We start from the raw sequence: 18262 nt of genomic DNA, 5'->3' as shown, positions 1-18262 counted from the left end.
TATTTCCCTCCCTCCAAATCTATTAGGGTGGAAATTTCCTAAACATAGGGTAAAATCTCTACATTGAACATTGTCCATACATTGCAAAAATTACAAAGATATACTCTGAGCTCCTTTCTTCCTAACTTTTGTAGGAGGAAAGAGCACGACTCTTCCCTCTTAGCAGCCTCTTTAGGTTTTCTCTGCCTGGTGTGCAGGAACACATTGTAATGCAATGTCCAGCAGAGATCATGATGCTAATATAACCCTTCAGTGGGCATAGCAGTAACGTTATTATTTGGGTTCTTGTTCAAAAATTGAGCTGCCCTGATGTAGATGCTTGAGTTTGCAAAGCAGTTTTTTGTGAAACAGCAGCTCCAATAAATATGCACCCCAATCTAGGAACAGGTCCCCTAGAAAATAGAAACACATCAATACCAATTCTAGAACAATGGGCACCCATTAATCATAATCTGGGGCAGGGTTCTATTACAGTTCTATGACTGACCTGAGGCTGGGAAGAGGGGGTGAGGACATGGGAATGGGCTTAGAAATCTTCCTGAGAGAAGTGGTCCTCAATGACATTAATGGAGATTGAGTTAGCCAAGCGAGAAAACCAAGACAAGATTCTGAGCATTGTGAACATCATGACTCAATGTAGAGCTAGGATGGATGCAGAAAACCATAGATAGCCTCAATATGCCTTCCCTGGTGACAACATGGCTCAATGACAAAGGCATAAGTCAGATCAATATTTTGAAAGAAAATAAAAATGTGTGTATTTATTATATAAACCTGTATATGTTCATTAAATAACATTTATGATATATTATAAAAGTGCCTGTCACCATGGGGAAAGAGAAAATAAATGATAGCAACTTTATAAAGGAAAAAAAGGGGGGGATAAACAAGGCCACACATCCGCACTGACCTACTCAGAACCTTAGCTCAATAACACATTAGACTTTCTTTCTGCTTAAGCATTTCTCAGTGCTCTCTTAGGTGGAGAACAGCTGAAATTTTTCTGCCTCCTCCAGCCTCGCCTATTCATTTTCAGTCATCCAACTGGGTTCCTATGCTGATGACCCTTTCTCAGACATTCACACCGTATTGAATTAAAGTATAATTTCCTGCCCTAGATTTCTCAGTGTCTTTAGTCATAATCACAGTTTCTAGGGGGAGAGGAATCAATTCAGAAACCGGCTGCCACCCTGGGCTTCTCCCTGGCTGTTCTGAGAGTAATGGTGGCAAGCTGCCCAGGTCCTTGGTAGCACTGGAAAGATGAACTCAGCCAGGGGTGGCAGGGCCTCTCCTGCCCACTGCAAGACTGTAGGATGCTAAAATAAGACCAGAGAGATGGAAGCAGAGGAGGACACTCCGTAATCCATGACTGAGAAACAAAGCCAGACCGGCTGCTACGCCCCCTTCTGCAGCCCCCAGAGCAAACCCTGTGCAGTGTGGGAGAATTTTAAAAATCATTTCTAATTGTGTTCTCTGTTGTTTCTGATGTTAGTTGTTTATGACCCTTCTCTAAAAGCTGTCTCCCTCCGTGTGAGCACACTTCCAGCAAGATTCTGGCCGTATCATTTCATCTTTGTGCACTTTAGTTACCCAATCCAAAACAGTGTGGTTGGAAATGGACAAAACATCTGGACTCTTAAGTTGATTTCAGCTCCAAACCCCTGAGACTATAACAGATTCAGGCTATAAGATCCACCTGGCCATTCAGCTTTTTGCAGCAAAAGACCATGTTATGATTTACAAAATTATCTCATTACAGTAGTCTCCTGGTGTAGATTTAATGATCTTTCTTTACTGTTGAGAAAATGAGAGGTTAACTGACTTTCCCAAGAACACACATGGTACTGATGTTCCTGACAATTTTACTGAATTGTGCTAGATATTTCTTAAGAATTATATTTACAGAACTATTAAGTAACATGATTTATTTTTAGCCAAAAAAAAAAACTTATTTAACTCAATTAGTGCTGAAAACTACTATGCCCCTCTGGTATATTCATCTTGGGAGGTGACAAGTTTATGCCAAGAATGAAAATACCTGATGATCTTGAATATAGCACACAGGGGCAGCAGAGTGAGTAATGGAATGAGAATCAGAGCCTTCATTTCTGCCTTTCTCTTTAGTTTGATATTTCCTTATTGTAGAACTGTGACTTAGACCAGTGCTGTTGTCTTGGATGTGCACATGAACCACCCAGGTCTCTTGTCAAAGTGGATGTTGATATAGTCAGTTTGGTTATGGGGCCCGAGAGCCTGATATGCTGTAGTTCTAAGAACCTCCCAGCAGACGCCAGTGGTGGCTATGGCCACACTATGAAAAGGGGGGACTTAAACCTGAATATTTCTGCTGACTACACTGAGGACACGTAAAATGAAGCTTACTGTGTGCTAAGCAGGTGGAATATGGAGACGACTTTCTTCCTGTTCTTTAGCTAATATGAGCAGATGGAACACAGCCTCATAGGGATTGTGCTTTCGAGTGTTGAGTACCATGACAGAGGTATAGCCAAGGCCACACAGGTGACAAGTGGTGTAGATGGACTAACTAGCTGTTCTTAGGGAATTCTCCATTAAAGAAGAGTCTTCACATATGAGTGTAGTATTGAAGGACAAGTAGGATTTCAATAGATAGCAAAAGGAAAGAAAACTATGCTAGGAAGCAGGTATATCCTATACAAAATCACGGGTGCATAAAGTAGGGTACACTCAGAAGACTAAGAAATTTCATGACACTGGAACACTGAGTACATCTAAAACTGTTATGACTTTGCCTCCCAGGGAATCCATTTCCCATAAAGCTCCATAAAGGCTATGATGGTACAGTCTGCACTCCACAGTGCTTCCAGTGACTGACGTGTAGCAGGCATTCAATTAGGAATACATGAATGAGCTATCCTTGCCATAGAGAGGTGGACACTAACAGTTTAGGTGTCTGGATCTATAAAGACAGAAGGTTGGATTCCATGATTTAAGGCCTTTCCACCATGATCTAAAGCCTTTCCACGTCCCTCTTGCCATGACAATGAATCGTCTCACTTCACTTGTAATGCAGTTTAATGACAATGACTATGGATTCCAGAGCCAGGCTTCCAGCTTCAAATCCCAGCCCTTCATGACTGTGAGCAAGTTACTCAGGCCTCAGTTCCCTTGTCTGTAAAATAGAAAATGATCGTGATGGATTCTACCACGTAGATTGCTTTGTGGAATAAATGAGTGACTATAGGGAGAACTCGCAGAGCCATACCAGGTCTAAGGACTTGAAGAAATTCAGGACTTATACAAGGTCATAGAATTTGTAAGTGATGAGCAGGGGTTTGGACTCAGATCCATCTAGAGTCAAATCCTATTTACGTGCCAATATGTTCTGCCAGTACAAAGCTGTACAGGACAGTGGCAGTGTGATGACTCTTATAGGGGAACTTAATAAGTAGAAAATCTAGCTATATCATGCCCATGTATGAGATCCTTTAGGAGCTTCGTCATCTTCAGAAGAAAATCCATATTCAGCCCGGTTTATCAATCCATCTTCATTACCAGCCTCATTTTAGCATTCACTTCCCCTCATTCTCATTCCCTCTCTCTCTCTTTCTCTTCCCCCTTTCCCACCCCCTCTCCCTCTCTCATCTATCTCCCCCTCCCTGCTTCTCTCTCTCCTTTCCTTTCTTTATCCTCCTTTCTCTTCTTTTCCTTTCCCTCCCCTTCTTTTCCAAACCTCCTTGCTCAGTGCTACCCTGTTACTGTCCTTGAATTCCTATAGACCGTGGATGAGTTTGCTTGCTGTTTCACCAGACTGTGGTATGTACTGGTCCTTCTGCTCAGAATACTCAACCTTCTCCTTCCTATACTCCCTGTATCCCATGTTTACTTCAAGATTCATCTGAGATTTTGCTTCACTAGGTTATTCTTGATCCCCTTTCATTCCCCAGCCTGTCTTTCTGTCATAGTACCCATGACCCTCCATTGTTACTGAGGTTCTCCTTGCCTGCTGATCTCCATTCTTCAGACTCTTGGGATGTTGAGGACAGACACCAGGTCTTATTTATCACTATCCAATGTCCTAGCAGATATAAATATTTTCTACAAGAATTGAGGCCTTTGGGCCAGCACTGTGGCATAGAAGGTAGAGCCACTGCTGCGATGCCAGAATCACATATGCATGACAATTCATGTCCACTTCCAATTCATGTCCCTGTTGGTGGCATGGGAAAGGCAGCAGAAGATGGACCAAGTGTTTTGGCCCCTGTCACCCATGTCTCCCAGCACCAGTTTTGCTCTTGCCCGGTGCTGGCTGTTGCAATCATCTGGAGAGTGAACCAGCAGATGGAAGATCTCTTTTTATCTCTGTCTGTCTCTCTCTCTCTCTCTCTCTATCTATCTCTATCTCTGGCTCTTCCTCTCTCTGTAACTGACTTGCAAAATAAATGAATAAATCTTTTTTAAAAATAATTAAGAGATTAACTAATTAACAATAGTTTCTAAACTGGGAAACAGAATTGATTATTTATTTATGTGTTTGTTTGCTTATTTGAAAGACAGCCAAAGAGACAGACAGCTCCCATCCAGTGATCCACTCCCCAAATGCCTACCATAGCCTTGGGCCAGGGCAGAAGCCAGGAGCCAAAAACCCAGTTTGATCTCTCACATGGGTGATAGAAACCAAATCACTTGAGTCACCAGTATTGCTCCACAGGGTCTGAATGAGCTGAAAGCACGAATCAGTAGCCAGAGTCAGGTGTCGCACTCAGGTATTCCTGTGCAGGATGTGAGCACATTAACCAGTGCCTCAACTGCTCAGTAAAAAACCTGATTTTTAATAACATCAAGAACAGAATTAGGGGAAAGTACAAATCCCTTAAAATAAAGGGCAAGATGTTGACTACCTGTGCATCTATATAAGCTTATTTAAAGAGTTTGTAACACACACAAACTTTGAAGACTTCTGAATAAAAGGGGTGACCAGTATAAGTCATCACACACTCCACAGTGTTTTCTAGGTAGTTACCTATTTCATTAAAACTAAGTCATACTGATTGTACACTCATTATTATTTCATGCAACACTAAGAAACTGTTTCACACTGATAAAATGCCATTATTTTTAAGGCATATCCCAGTTTCTGAAAGGTTGAAACCTAAGAAATTATGAATATGGTGTCCTGTTTGGGATCCCATCTTTCTGTTAGAGGTTCCTGAGATGGTGTGGCAAAGGGATGGAGGAATGGCCCTCAACACAACTCAATGATGTAGAAAACCCCAACTCGACCACATAGTCCCTGCAGGATATTGGAAAAGTCTTACCTCTCAGAGCATCAGTTTTCTCACCTCCAGAATGGAAAGAACTATGCCTGCCCCTACCAGGTTGTGGATGGATAAACTAAGACAGTGCCTGGCTTTTATAAAACTTTCAAAGACTGGCCTCTTCCCTTATGCCAAGTCGTATGCATGGAGCACGACTTCACCTGACTTAAATCCTCAGAAAATATGAGCATTTTAGGAAAGTAGTTATTTCACTGGAGGCCTCCCACCTTTGCCACCTATCCTCATAATTTTTGAGAAACACTTACTTCAGTTTGCCTGTCATTTAGAATAGAGTACATGTCCTGGGCTCAAGATGGTGACACTTTTTGCTCTCCCCATCCCCCTGTGTCTGTTTTACTCCATGAGCATAGCACCTGCATTGCTATCTATTGTGAAAATATAGAGCTAATTCACGAAGTTTCATTTTGCTTTTCACAACAAATTGATCTTTTCATACAGATAAATTTCCTTTGGGGTTGTGTGCACTGCCTATACTCCACACCCCTGCACAGGAAGAAGGGCCTTTGGTGTTCCTTTGTGCTTCCTGAAATCCTGGGTGGATGTTCACCGCCGAGATACTTGTTAAATAGGAAGCATTCCTCCTGATTCCCATGGCAAGGAGAGCTAAAATCTCAGACCACAGACATGATTGATTTATTTGAATGATATAATTATTTATTTTGTGTGTCTTTCAGGATGGATTAAAATATTAATTCACTTCCTCCCACCCCCCTCCCCAATGTTTAGTATTCTTTTTGCAGATGTTAAAGGATTTACCAACCTCTCCACGACCTTGTCCGCTCAGGAGCTGGTCAGGATGCTCAACGAGCTCTTTGCCAGATTTGATCGACTGGCCCATGTGAGTTGAATTTAATTCCCTCTTAGTCCTCTGCAGGAGTGAGGCACTGCATGTAGAATTAAGGAAGAGAAGGATTTAGGCTTCCATCACCAATGCCGTTACCATTCTGCATCCTTTTCTTGGGCAGAAACCCCTGACCTTCTCACATTCTGGGGACTAATGTCAGTTATTTACAGGTCTTGGGTGGGAACTTTTTCAGATTAATTTTCCCAACTGAGAGGCAGATGGTTGAGTGCCAGTCTTTTTTATCTGCTTTCCAGTTACCCATCATTATTTTCTCCTCACGTGGCCAGGTGCCATACAGCTGCAGCCCTTGGTGCTTATGCATGCAATGATGGCCGCCTGCAGCTTCCTAGACAACCCTGGCCATCTGGAATGAATTAGCCTGTTCTAAGAACCAGTAATCTGCTAGGCCATCCCACCAACATTGTGATTGACATAACTTAAGAGCTTTGTTTTTAGCCAAAAAGACACCACCTTCATTTTTCAGCTGGCTTAATCGGAGCTAAATGAGAAAACAGATCAAAGGAGATGAACATTTGCTACCAAACCAGATCTGTAGTCCTAAAGCCACTGAAGTTACAGAGGAGTAATCTTGTCACATTGTGTTTTAGAGTGGGCTTTGAGTTCAAATAGGCATGACTAATTGCCTGCTTTCTAAAGTGTATATATTAGTGCCAACTTCACAGGGCTATAATGAGAATTAAATAAGATCACAACAAGTGGGAGTTTATTTTTACAGTATCAAAATGTACTGTTTTATGTCTGCCTTGCTCTAAGGGAAATCCATTCAGAGTTGCATCTGAGCTACTAGATATTGTGCATGTTGGTGCATGTTGGGAACATGAAAATTTTGTGTGTGTGTCTGTGTGTCTGTGTGTATATATATATATATATATATATTCTTTTTTCCTAGAGTTAAATCTGGTCAGGCATACACAAATAGATAACCAAAGCACAATGTGTTTGTTGTGTGGCATGATGAAGGTAAGTCAAGGATGTCTGGAGTGTGTGAGCACAGGCAACACACAACCCTTGGAGCAGGACGCTCTCCTGGAGACAGTGACACTTAAGTTGAGAGTCACTTAATGAGATAGGCAAAGACAGGAGAATAAGCCAGGAGAAAGAAGCCACATAACAAGTTAGATATCTTGTGATTCCACTTACAAGACATTCTATAAAAGGTAAAATTAGAGAGGCAGAAAACAAATTAGCAGTTGCAATAATCACTGTACCTGAAGTGAGATGATTGATAAGGAAGTACGGACTGGGGTGCTTTAGGGGTGATACGGCTGATTTGTCCAAATTATGGTGATTTCATGACTGTGCACATTTGCCAGAACAGTGAATTTTATTGTAAACAATTTAAACACTAATTATCAAAGTAAAGAAATCAGAAATGGATATTTTATGCAGGGGTGAGAACAAAAATAAAGATGTTATTCTATTTATGTGAAGAAAGCCAAAGCTGTTGCTGGAAGGAAAAGTATATGCTAAGAAGTGATCATGAGGCTATAAAGACAGGCAGGAACCTGAAAAAGAACCTGGATGAAAAAATTGTATGTACTGAGCAACCATTAGAAAGGATGCTAACCTGACCAGAGAGGGAGGTAGAAGCTGAGGTCTCCTAATGGGAGGGTTGGGTTTATCTAGAGGATGGAGAATTTGGAGAAAAACATGTATACCAGTTCCTTGAGTTCTGGCATTGCTGGTGGTTAGTGTTATGTACACATAGTTTTGCGATTCCTATTGCTGTTCTGAATTTTCTTTGCTCAAAGATGTCAAGTAGAACAAAAGTTGCCCTCCGATAAGAATTGACAGATATGATCAAGGTCAATTGCAGTCACATTAAATCCCACTGGCCCAGAGAATAGGCAGCCAAGTAAAAACTGACCATTTATTGAGTACTTACTGTGTGCCAGTCACCATGAAACACTCTGGGAAGACTAAACCAGTCCCTTCCCTCAAGATGTTCAGAGGCTGGCAAGAGACAAAAACAGTCCCTGATCATTGCAGCAGAGTGGTGTAAGCAAGTAACAAATACACACAGGAATACTGATGGATGGAGGAGTCCTCAGTGCTTGTGTGGGGGCTAATCTGGCAGCATCCAGAGAAGAACCACATGCAGGCTGGGTTTGATGAAGAGCAGGAGCTTTCCTGGCATCAGATTAGACAAAGAAGTGCCTTTTAGGCTGAGTCGTGGTGCAGAGGCAGGCAAGTGTGAAAGCATACTGCTTGTTTGGGAGCTGCGAGGAGCTCAAAATTGCTGGAGCATGAAGGGCATGGGATTTGCCAGTGAGAAATTAACCTGAAAGGGAAAGGCTGAACAAACCCTGGAGGGCATGGAGCAGCATTTTAAGGAACATGGACTTTGTTCTGTAGCCTTGGGTTTCCACCCTGGTCATCATATTCACAGGACGGGAGATGAAAGTGATGGAAGTGGAGATACGATCAGTCAAGTACTAGTGGGTGCAAGAATGGTGATTATTGTCTGAGGCCTGAATCTTATTACATGATTTTAAAGAAAAAAATCAAATGAAGCAGAGATGTATGATGAAGAGGCTTATTGTTGATTGATTTGATAAGAATATTAAACGTTCATAAACTGCCTGATTGGTGTGATGTGCTCTGCTGAATGCTTTCCCCGAATCAACTAATGTAGTTCTCATAACAAACCCATGAGGCAAGTTCTTTATTGTTCTCATTTTACTGAATGATTGACTGAGGCTCAAAGAAGCAAAATAATCTGCACAGAACCATTAGTAGCTGGGCATCTATGGTTTAAACCCAAACAACTGAGACTAGGTGGCTGCTCTTGATCCCCGATCCACGGCACAGGATCGAGGACAAGACAGCAGAGAGGTGTGGCTGCTCAGGTGGAACGGGCTGAAGGGCTTGACTTGAATGTGACTTGAGCAAATCATCTCGCTGACTCTATTTCCTAAAAGAATTGAAGTAAAGACTAAATTAAACAGTACGTTTTCAGTGTCCCAATACAGCAGACAGCTCCAAATGAGTACTCAGCATAATTCGCCCTTAGTAATTCCCAGTCTACCCTTTCCCGCCTCCCTGCCTACCCCAGGTTCATCAGTACCTACATCAGATCCTCTTTGGAAAAGCATGAAAAACTCTCCCAGTGAAAACAACACTGCTATGGTTGCAAAAAGAAAGTCTACCCGTTTCAGCCCCCAAATTTAGGCAAGTCGCTTGACCAGCTAGGTGACAGGCTCAACCTATGTATAAAAGGGGTTGAATTTGCACTTTTTGCAGTGTCTTTTAGCACCAAAATTCCATGACTCTATAATGCTCTTTAGTTGTTTTGTCTTGATGCTTTGCAGTAGATTTGTATTATGTTGAAGTTCAGGAAGAATCCATCTCAAATGTAAATGGTATACACTGTACTCATTTATTCACTGCATTATTAAAATGTGGAGATAACCTCAAAGTCTTCTATTAAAATTCATTTTAGTTGGATTGAACTTTTCAGTGCCGTTGTGGTTCAAGCTGCCCAGTATAGGACATTCTGACCCTTAACCATGCCCTCGACAACACCCATAACTCTATTATTTGATCTTTTAAATAAAGTAGTTCTTCTCTACTCCTTCCCCATCTAACTTAGGCCTTAAAAGGAAGAACATATTTGTTGTTATACTATTTTTATCACTGTATCTTAAAACTGTTTCTTAAATTGCTGTCAAAACCATAAGCAAACTAAATTTCCAGCAATGAACAAACACTATGGGAAGCCAATCAACAGATGAACAAGAATGAGACAGCAATTTTTACCAATGTAGAAAGGATTTCATGATATCTCCCTGCATGAAAAAGGCCTGTTTTGTGCCTGAATGCTATGGCAGATTTATAGAGAATAAAATAGCGCATCTGTTTACATGTGTACCTGTCCAGGTGAAGGCAAAGCAGCATTGAGGAGGGGGCAAGATCAGGCTCCCAAGCACTATGTGCCTGATGAAAGGGGGCTTGACAGTGAGCCTTAACCTTGAACCTTAACCTCGTTCACTGTTTCGTTTTTACTAGGACACACTTACTACTTGTGTGGTTAAGGTTGGATAAAATACTATAAAATCTGTCACAACTTTTAGCATAACTCCTCTTTAAAAAGCACACTAACAACACCAGTGTTTTTCACAATCCTTTTTTCACCTTTTATTCATTTTTCTACTGACTAAAGTAATGTTTATTAATTATATAAAATGCAAACATCAAAAATGTACATGGGAGCTGGAGCCACAGCTCAATAGGCTAGTCCTCCACCTAGCGGCGCAGGCACACCGGGTTCTACTCCCGGTCAGGGCGCCAGATTCTGTCCCAGTTGCCCCTCTTCCAGGCCAGCTCTCTGCTGTGGCCCGGGAGTGCAGTGGAGGACTGTCCAAGTCCTTGGGCCCTGCACCCCATGAGAGACCAGGAGAAGCACCTGGCTCCTGCCATCGGATCAGCGTTGTGCGTCGGCCGCTGCAGCCATTGGAGGGTGAACCAACGCAAAGGAAGACCTTTCTCTCTCTCTCTCTCTCTCTCTCTCACTGTCCATCTGCCTGTCAAAGAAAAAAAATGTACATGGGGCAGGCCCTTGGCTTAGCATTAAGAAGTCAGTCTTGTTACCCACAGCCCACATCAGAGTACCTGGGTTTACCCCTGGTTATAGCTCCTGACTCAAGCTTCCTGTTAATGAAGACCTTGAGAGGTGGCAATGATGGTTCCAGTAATGTGGTTCCTGCCACCCACATGGAAGGCCTGAATTGCAGTCAGGTTCCTGCTTTTGGCCATCTGCTGGCTTGTTTCAGATATTGGAGGAATGAATCATGTCTCATTCTCTCTCTCACTGCCTCTCAAATAAATAAATGTTCTAATTTACACAAAAAGCACACATTCCTATAACTCTAACAGGTCTCAATAATATAATCATCATTGATAATTTCATATATTCATTTCATAATTTTCATTTGCTATTGACATATACGATTTTATAAATTTTCTGGATTTTCCTGAGACTTCATATCAAAACATCAAGATGAGAGGGAAAGAATTATAATAAAACTAAATAAAATTTGCAAGAAGATCCTCACCCTGATTTACTTTCCTTTTTAAATATCTTTTTCTAAAACAGCGTGTTTTCCTTAGATGTTTTCAAATAAATTTCTGGCTAAAAGAAGTTGCTTGGATTACTATGAAGTCATCTGACAGCTTATAGGATTTGGTCAGAAAAAGCTGTCTGCAAACTTACAGAGCTTGACAGATAAGAAGCCAGGCCTTTCATATATACACATATGCATGTATGCTTACTTACAAAGATAGATGCACACACACATTTATTTATACATACTTATATGTGAAATATGCAATACAATATGCATATTTTATATAGAGACTGTATCTCTAAATACATGTCAGGTTCTACACAAACTATGAATAGGGTATAATTTATATATACTATTTATTGGAGGTTGCACAGAATTTGATAGGGGCAACCAGTTTCACCTTTTATTTACAAGAAAAACATACCCTAGGTATGAACATCTTCACATCACTGTTCAGTGTCTGCCCCAGAGGAGTAATAAACCGTTTTATTCAATCTCCTTCCAAAACACATTTTTGTCAGGAGATCTAGCATTCTGGACTCTGCCATAATTCCTGCAGTTCTGTGAGGAAAGAGCACAGAGCCCCACTGTCAGACAGACACGGCCTCTGACTTGCAGTGTGCCCTTCAGGCCTAAAACTGGCTTCTTCTCAATGTAAAACAGCACACTCCCCTCCAAGTGCTTGTGATGACTCGAAGATCAGCCTGATGTGAGACCAGTGTGAGGCATTTAACGCATAGCCTGGCACAGGGCACGCGCTCCGTAAGTACCAGTTCTTCTCCCTACTTAGACTATTCCAAAACGCTTTCATCTCTGTTTTCATGGAACGATCACTGATTAGGAGCTGGGGAGTTTCACATCTGGTCCAGGTTGTGACTTTCAGCTGCTCATCTGTGGCTATGGAAGTTTCTCAAATCTCTTGTGTGGAAATCCTCGCATTGACAGAATAATTGTGACTTCTACTTGCCCTGCCATGTTCAGGATTTCACCATGAGGAACCCAATGACAAGATAAGGAGCAGTATGTTGAACGTTGAGAAAGCTCCTTCCTGGTGGCTGCTGTCATTGCCATCACTAAATGACAGGCTTGCTCTAGTACGTGTTATGGACGAGGCACATTGCTCCGGTGCTTGTCCCATATGGGAAGCTGAAACCCACATATCAGTGGTTTCAGGTCAGGGTGCCATTCAAGGTCAAAAAGCTGGCAAACTTAACTGGAATTCAGAAGTCCGATCCTATACCAAAGCATTTCTGCTACACTTCTTTCCCTCATCCCTCCCCGCAGCCAACAGAAGCAAATGGCACACCTGAATTTAACAGCACCAGACCCCCACTATCCTGAGACCTCACACCCGACTCGGCATACAAAGATCATTTGCAGATGAAATCACCATTCCCTGCCTTCCAGCCTCTGTGTTGTGATCTGAGAAAAAGGATTTTTTTTTTGTTTTCTGTAGTTATTTTTACTGTACTTTTTTGTAGAGTACACTGTGATAGTTCATCACATGGGTTTAAGGTGAATGATCACATAGGATGGTTGGTATGTTCAATTCCTTCAACAGTTTAAGCAATTTTTGATAAATACAAATAAAAGAACATGCGTCTGGGATACAATGTGACACTCCAGTACGTGTGTGAGCATGCACTGTGTATTGATCAAATCCGAGCAATGAACAGCTTCATCTCTCCATTCTTACCTCACGGGTCAGAGTATTGGAGCTCCTCCCTTTCAGGCATCTATCAAATATATTATAATTTATTATCAACTATAATCTCTCGATTGTCCTTTAGCTTAATTGTATTTTGGTAGCTATTGTCCACTCTCTTTATTACCCCACACACACATCCTTCCCAGTCTCTATTAACTACTTTTCCACATTCAGATTGACCTGATGTTGTCTTAATCTCCTCCAGTTACATCCGTTTTCCTGCAAATGACATCATTTTTATGGGTGAATAATGTTTGATTGTGTGTGTATATATCTATATATTTTTTCTTTATCCATGCATCCACTGATAGGTTTCTAGGTTGTTTCTGCATCTTACCTACTATGACAATAGAGTACAGCAATAAACAAAGCATGTATCTCTTTGATATGCTGACTTCATTTCCTTTGGATATATATCCAGAAGTGGGATAGTTGGATCATATGGTAGTTCTATTTTACTTTGTCTTTTTTTTCTCAAAGAGACCTTTTACTTAATGAGTATAAATTTCATAAGTACAGCTTAGAAATATAGTGATTCTTCCCACTATACCTACCCTCCTGCCCTTACCCCTACTCTGCCACCTCCTCCCTCTCCCATTCCAAGTCCCATTCTCCATTAAGATTCATTTTCAATTAATTTTATACACAGAAGACCAACTGTATACTAAGTAAAGATTTTAACAATTTGTACCCACACACACAAAAAAAACCTGTTTGAGAACAAGTTCTACAGTTAATTCTCATAATACAACTCATTAAGGACAGAGGTCCCGCGTGGGAAGTAACAGCACAGTGACTCCTGTTGTTAATTTTTTTTTTTTTATTTTTTTTTGACAGGCAGAGTGGACAGTGAGAGAGAGAGACAGAGAGAAAGGTCTTCCTTTGCCGTTGGTTCACCCTCCAATGGCCGCCGCGGCCGGCGCGCTGCGGTCGGCGCACCGCGCTGATCCGATGGCAGGAGCCAGGAGCCAGGTGCTTTTCCTGGTCTCCCATGGGGTGCAGGGCCCAAGCACCTGGGCCATCCTCCACTGCACTCCCTGGCCACAGCAGAGGGCTGGCCTGGAAGGGGGCAACCGGGACAGAATCCGGCGCCCCGACCGGGACTAGAACCCGGTGTGCCGGCGCCGCTAGGCGGAGGATTAGCCTAGTGAGCCGCGGCGCCGGCTTCCTGTTGTTAATTTAACAATTAACATTCTTATGTATGACATAGGTGATCACCTGAGACTCTTGACATGACCTGCCAAGGCTATGAAAGCCTTTTGGATCCACATCTCTGCCAGTATTTAGACAAGGCCATAAGCAAAGTGGAAGTTCTCTCCTCCCTTAAGAGAAAAGTACACTCTTCTTTGATGGCCACTTCTGTCCACTGGGGTCTAACTACAGAGATTTTCATGTAGAACATTTTTTGCCACAGTATCTTGGCTTTCCATGCCTGAAATGCTCTCACTGGCTTTTCAGCCAGGTCAGAATGCCTTAAGAGCTGATTCTGAGGTCAGAGTGCTATTTCGATCAATTGTCATTCTATGAGTCAGCTGTGTGGACTGCTTCTCATGTTGGAATATTCTCTCCTTTTTAATTCTATTATTACAATACACTTGATCTTATTTATATGATCCCTTCAACACTTAATTCTGTCTATATGATCACTTTAACACTTAAGATGGCACTTTTACCACACAGCTTAATAGGATTTGGGGTCCCATGGCAAGTTTTTAAACTATACCCTTAGAAGTTAGTCCATAAGAATAAATGCAGAACTATACAGCTTTACAGTTACAAACTTCCTCCTCCCTGTCTTATTCCCCCTCTTATTTTTCACCAAGATCTATTTTCAATTGACTTTATACACATGTGATTAACTCTGTGTTAAGTAAAGAGTTCAACAAATAGTATTAAGAAAAAAACTATTCCTTGACAGTCAAGACAAGGGCTGTTCAAGTCATTAATTCTCCAAGTGTCAATTTCACTTCTACAGATTTCCTTTTAGATGCTGTATTAGTTATCACAGATCAGGGAGAACATATTTCATTTGTCCCTTTGAAACAGGCTTATTTCACTAAGTATGCTGTTTCTCAGATGTACCCATTTTGTTGCAAATGTTCAGATTTCATTTTTTACCACTGTGTAGTATTCCATAGAGTATATATTCCATAATTCCTTTATCCAGTTTTCAGTTGACAGGCATTTATGTTGATTCCATGTCTTAGCTATTGTGAATTGAGCTGCAATAAACATGGAGATGCAGGTAATACTTCACTTTGCTGATTTCTTTCCCTTGGATAAATTTCCAGGAGTGGGATGGCTGAGTCATATGCTAGGTCTATATTCAGATTTCTGAGCTATTTCCAAACTGTCTTCCATAGTGACTTTACCAGTTTACATTCCCACCAACAATGGACTAGGGTACATTTGTCCCCACATCCTCACCAGTATTTATTGCTTATTGGTTCCTGTATGAAAGCCATTCTAACAGGGGTTAGTTGTGTCTCATTGTGGTTTTGATTTGCATTTCCCTGATGGCTAGTGATCCTGAACTTTTTTTCATGTGTCTGTTGGCTATTAGGATTTCTTCTTTTGAAAAAATTTCTGTTTAAGTCCTTGGCCCATTTCTTAACTGGACTGTTCGTTTTGTTGATGTGGAGTTTCTTGACCTCTTTATATATTCTACTTATTAATCCTTTATCAGTGGCATAATTTGCAAATAATTTCCCCCATTCTGTTGGTTGCCTATTCGCTTTTCTGAGTGTTTCTTTGCAGTACAGAAACTTCTCAATTTGATATAATCCCATTTGTTAATTTTGGCTTTATTAGCTGTGTCTCAGGGGTCTTTTCCTAGAACTCTTTGCCTGTGCCAGTCTTGCAGGGTTTCCCCAATGTTCTCTAATAATCTGAGGGTATCAGGTTATAGATTTAGGTCTTTAATCCATTTTGAATGTATTTTTGTGTAAGGTATAAGCTAGAGGTCTTGCTTCACACTTCTGTGTGTGGAAATTCATTTTTCCCTGCATCATTTGTTGAAGAGAGACTGTCCTTTCTCCAGGGATTTGCATTAGCTCCTTGGTCAAATGTAAGTTGGTTGTAGATGCATGGATTGATCTGGCATTTCTATTCTGTTCCATTGGTCTATCCATTTTTATACCAGTACCAGCCTGCTTGATTATAACTGCCCTGTTATGTGTCTTAAAATCTGGTATCGTGATGCCTCCGGCTTCGTTTTTGTTGTGTAAGATTGCTTTAGCTATTTGAGGTCTCCTGTGTTTCCATATGAATTTCAACATCATTTTTTCTATATCTGAGAAGGATGACTGGTATTTTGATTGGTATCGCATTGAATCTGTAAATTGCTTTTGGAAGAAGAGACATTTTTATGATATTAATTCTTCCAATCCATGAACATGGAAGATTTTTTTCATATTTTTGGATCTTCTTCTATTTCTTTCCTTAATGTTTTGTAATTTGCATTGTACAGATCTTTGACATCCATGGTTAAATTTATTCCAAGGTATTGGATTTTCTTGTAGCTATCATGAATGTGATTGATCTGAGATGCTCAATCTCAGCCTTGGCATTGCCTGTTTATACAAAGGCTGTTGGTTTTTGTGTATTGATTTTATATCCTGCTACTTTACCAAACTGTTCTATGAGTTCCAGTAGTCTCTTGGTGGAGTCTTTTTGATCCCTTATATATAGAATCATGTCATCTGCAAATAGGGATAGTTTTACTTCCTCTTTCCAAATTTGAATCTCTGTGATTTATTTTTCTTGCCTAATGGCTCTGGCTAAATCTTCCAGGACTATATTGAGTAGGAATGGTGATAGTAGGCGTCTTTGGTTCAAATTCTCAGTGAGAATGCTTCCAACTTGTCCCCATTCAATAGCATTCTGGCCGCGGATTTTGTCATAAATTGACTTGAGGAATGTTCTTTTTATACCCAGTGTGCTTATTTTTCATCATGAAAGGGTGTTGTATAAGATTGCTTTAGAGGAGGTTCGTCACTTCTGACTTGCCCTTTTCCTCACAGTTGCAGGACACCCCCGTGTTAGTCTCTGGTGTGTTCAGGGTTATATTGCCCTGCTTAAGGAACTGCACCTCTAATCTTTGGAGATTTTCTTGTGGTGAGGTTTCCCTCTGTTCTGAGCTGCTATGGGTCTGCACAGAGCCCTACCTACTGGAGCCTGGCTCACTTCTCAATGGTGGAGGGAGCGGGCTCAAATTTTCAATATTCAGGACTTTTCCTTGTTGTATAGCTTGTGTGTTAGGGAAGAAATTCTTCTGAAATGTTGTCCTCATACTTGCATGGGGGGGTGTGGTGAGGTGGCCCCCACTATTGATGGGCGTTTGTACAGAAGGCAAAGGTGGCAGTCCCCTGCTTACATTTGAAAATGTAAGCAAGGGGCTCTGAACCCACTTGGGAGACCTGGAAGAAGCTCCTAGATCCTGGCTTCAGACCAGTGCATCTCCAGCCACTGCAGCCATCTGGGGAATGAATCAATGGATGGATGACCTTTCTCTCTCTCATTCTGCCTCTGCCTCTCTGAAACTCTGCATTTTTTTTTTTTTTTTGGACAGGCAGAGTGGACAGTGAGAGAGAGAGACAGAGAGAAAGGTCTTCCTTTGCCGTTGGTTCACCCTCCAATGGCTGCCGCGGCCGGCGCGCTGCGGCCGGTGCACCACGCTGATCCGAAAGCAGGAGCCAGGTGCTTCTCTTGGTCTCCCATGGGGTGCAGGGCCCAAGCACTTGGGCCATCCTCCACTGCACTCCCTGGCCACAGCAGAGAGCTGGCCTGGAAGAGGGGCAACCGGGACAGAATCCGGCACCCCGACCGGGACTAGAACCCCGTGTGCCGGCGCTGTAGGCGGAGGATTAGCTTATTGAGCTGCGGTGCCGGCCTATAACTCTGCCTTTCAAATAAATAAATAAATCTTTTTTTTAAAAAAAAAAGGAAGGAAGGAAGGAAGGAAGGAAGGAAGGAAGGAAGGAAGGAAGGAAAAGTAAACCAAAAAACAGGCTCCTCCCAGCCAGCTGCAGGTGGGGGTAGGGGCGGTGGGCACGGGGCATTCATTCCTCTATACTATTTCTTTTTATCTGCATGGAACTTCAAAAGCAATTCACCAAGCTTTCCCTCCCACTGCTATCCGCAGCTCCGAGGACCCTGGATTTCCCATCTCACCTGGTCTGCTAGGTGCTGGCACTGGTGCTGACCTGCCGGTGCAGTCCTCCACTGTTTCCCTTTCTCATTTGCTCTTCCATCCTTGATTTGCCCAGTCTGTGTTGCTCTCCTGGGCTTTCCACTGCGAATTGCC

General features: G+C 41.9%; 1 protein-coding gene across 4 annotated transcripts in view; it reads left to right on the top strand.

The window, feature by feature from the left end:
• ADCY8 (adenylate cyclase 8) overlaps nucleotides 1-18262 on the top strand; it is a 261395-nt gene that overhangs the window by 108498 nt on the left and 134635 nt on the right. For all 4 annotated transcript variants that reach the window (XM_051844023.2, XM_051844024.2, XM_017341537.3 and 1 more), the window contains exon 4: nucleotides 6045-6156. In XM_051844023.2, the coding sequence (XP_051699983.1) occupies nucleotides 6045-6156 (112 nt within the window). The remainder of the gene's footprint in view (nucleotides 1-6044; nucleotides 6157-18262) is intronic.

This window comes from Oryctolagus cuniculus, chromosome 6, assembly GCF_964237555.1.
Source record: "Oryctolagus cuniculus chromosome 6, mOryCun1.1, whole genome shotgun sequence".
NCBI classification, from domain to species: Eukaryota; Metazoa; Chordata; class Mammalia; order Lagomorpha; family Leporidae; genus Oryctolagus; species Oryctolagus cuniculus.
Note: the sequence above shows the minus strand (reverse complement) of the source record. Positions and strands in the feature narration are given on the sequence as shown.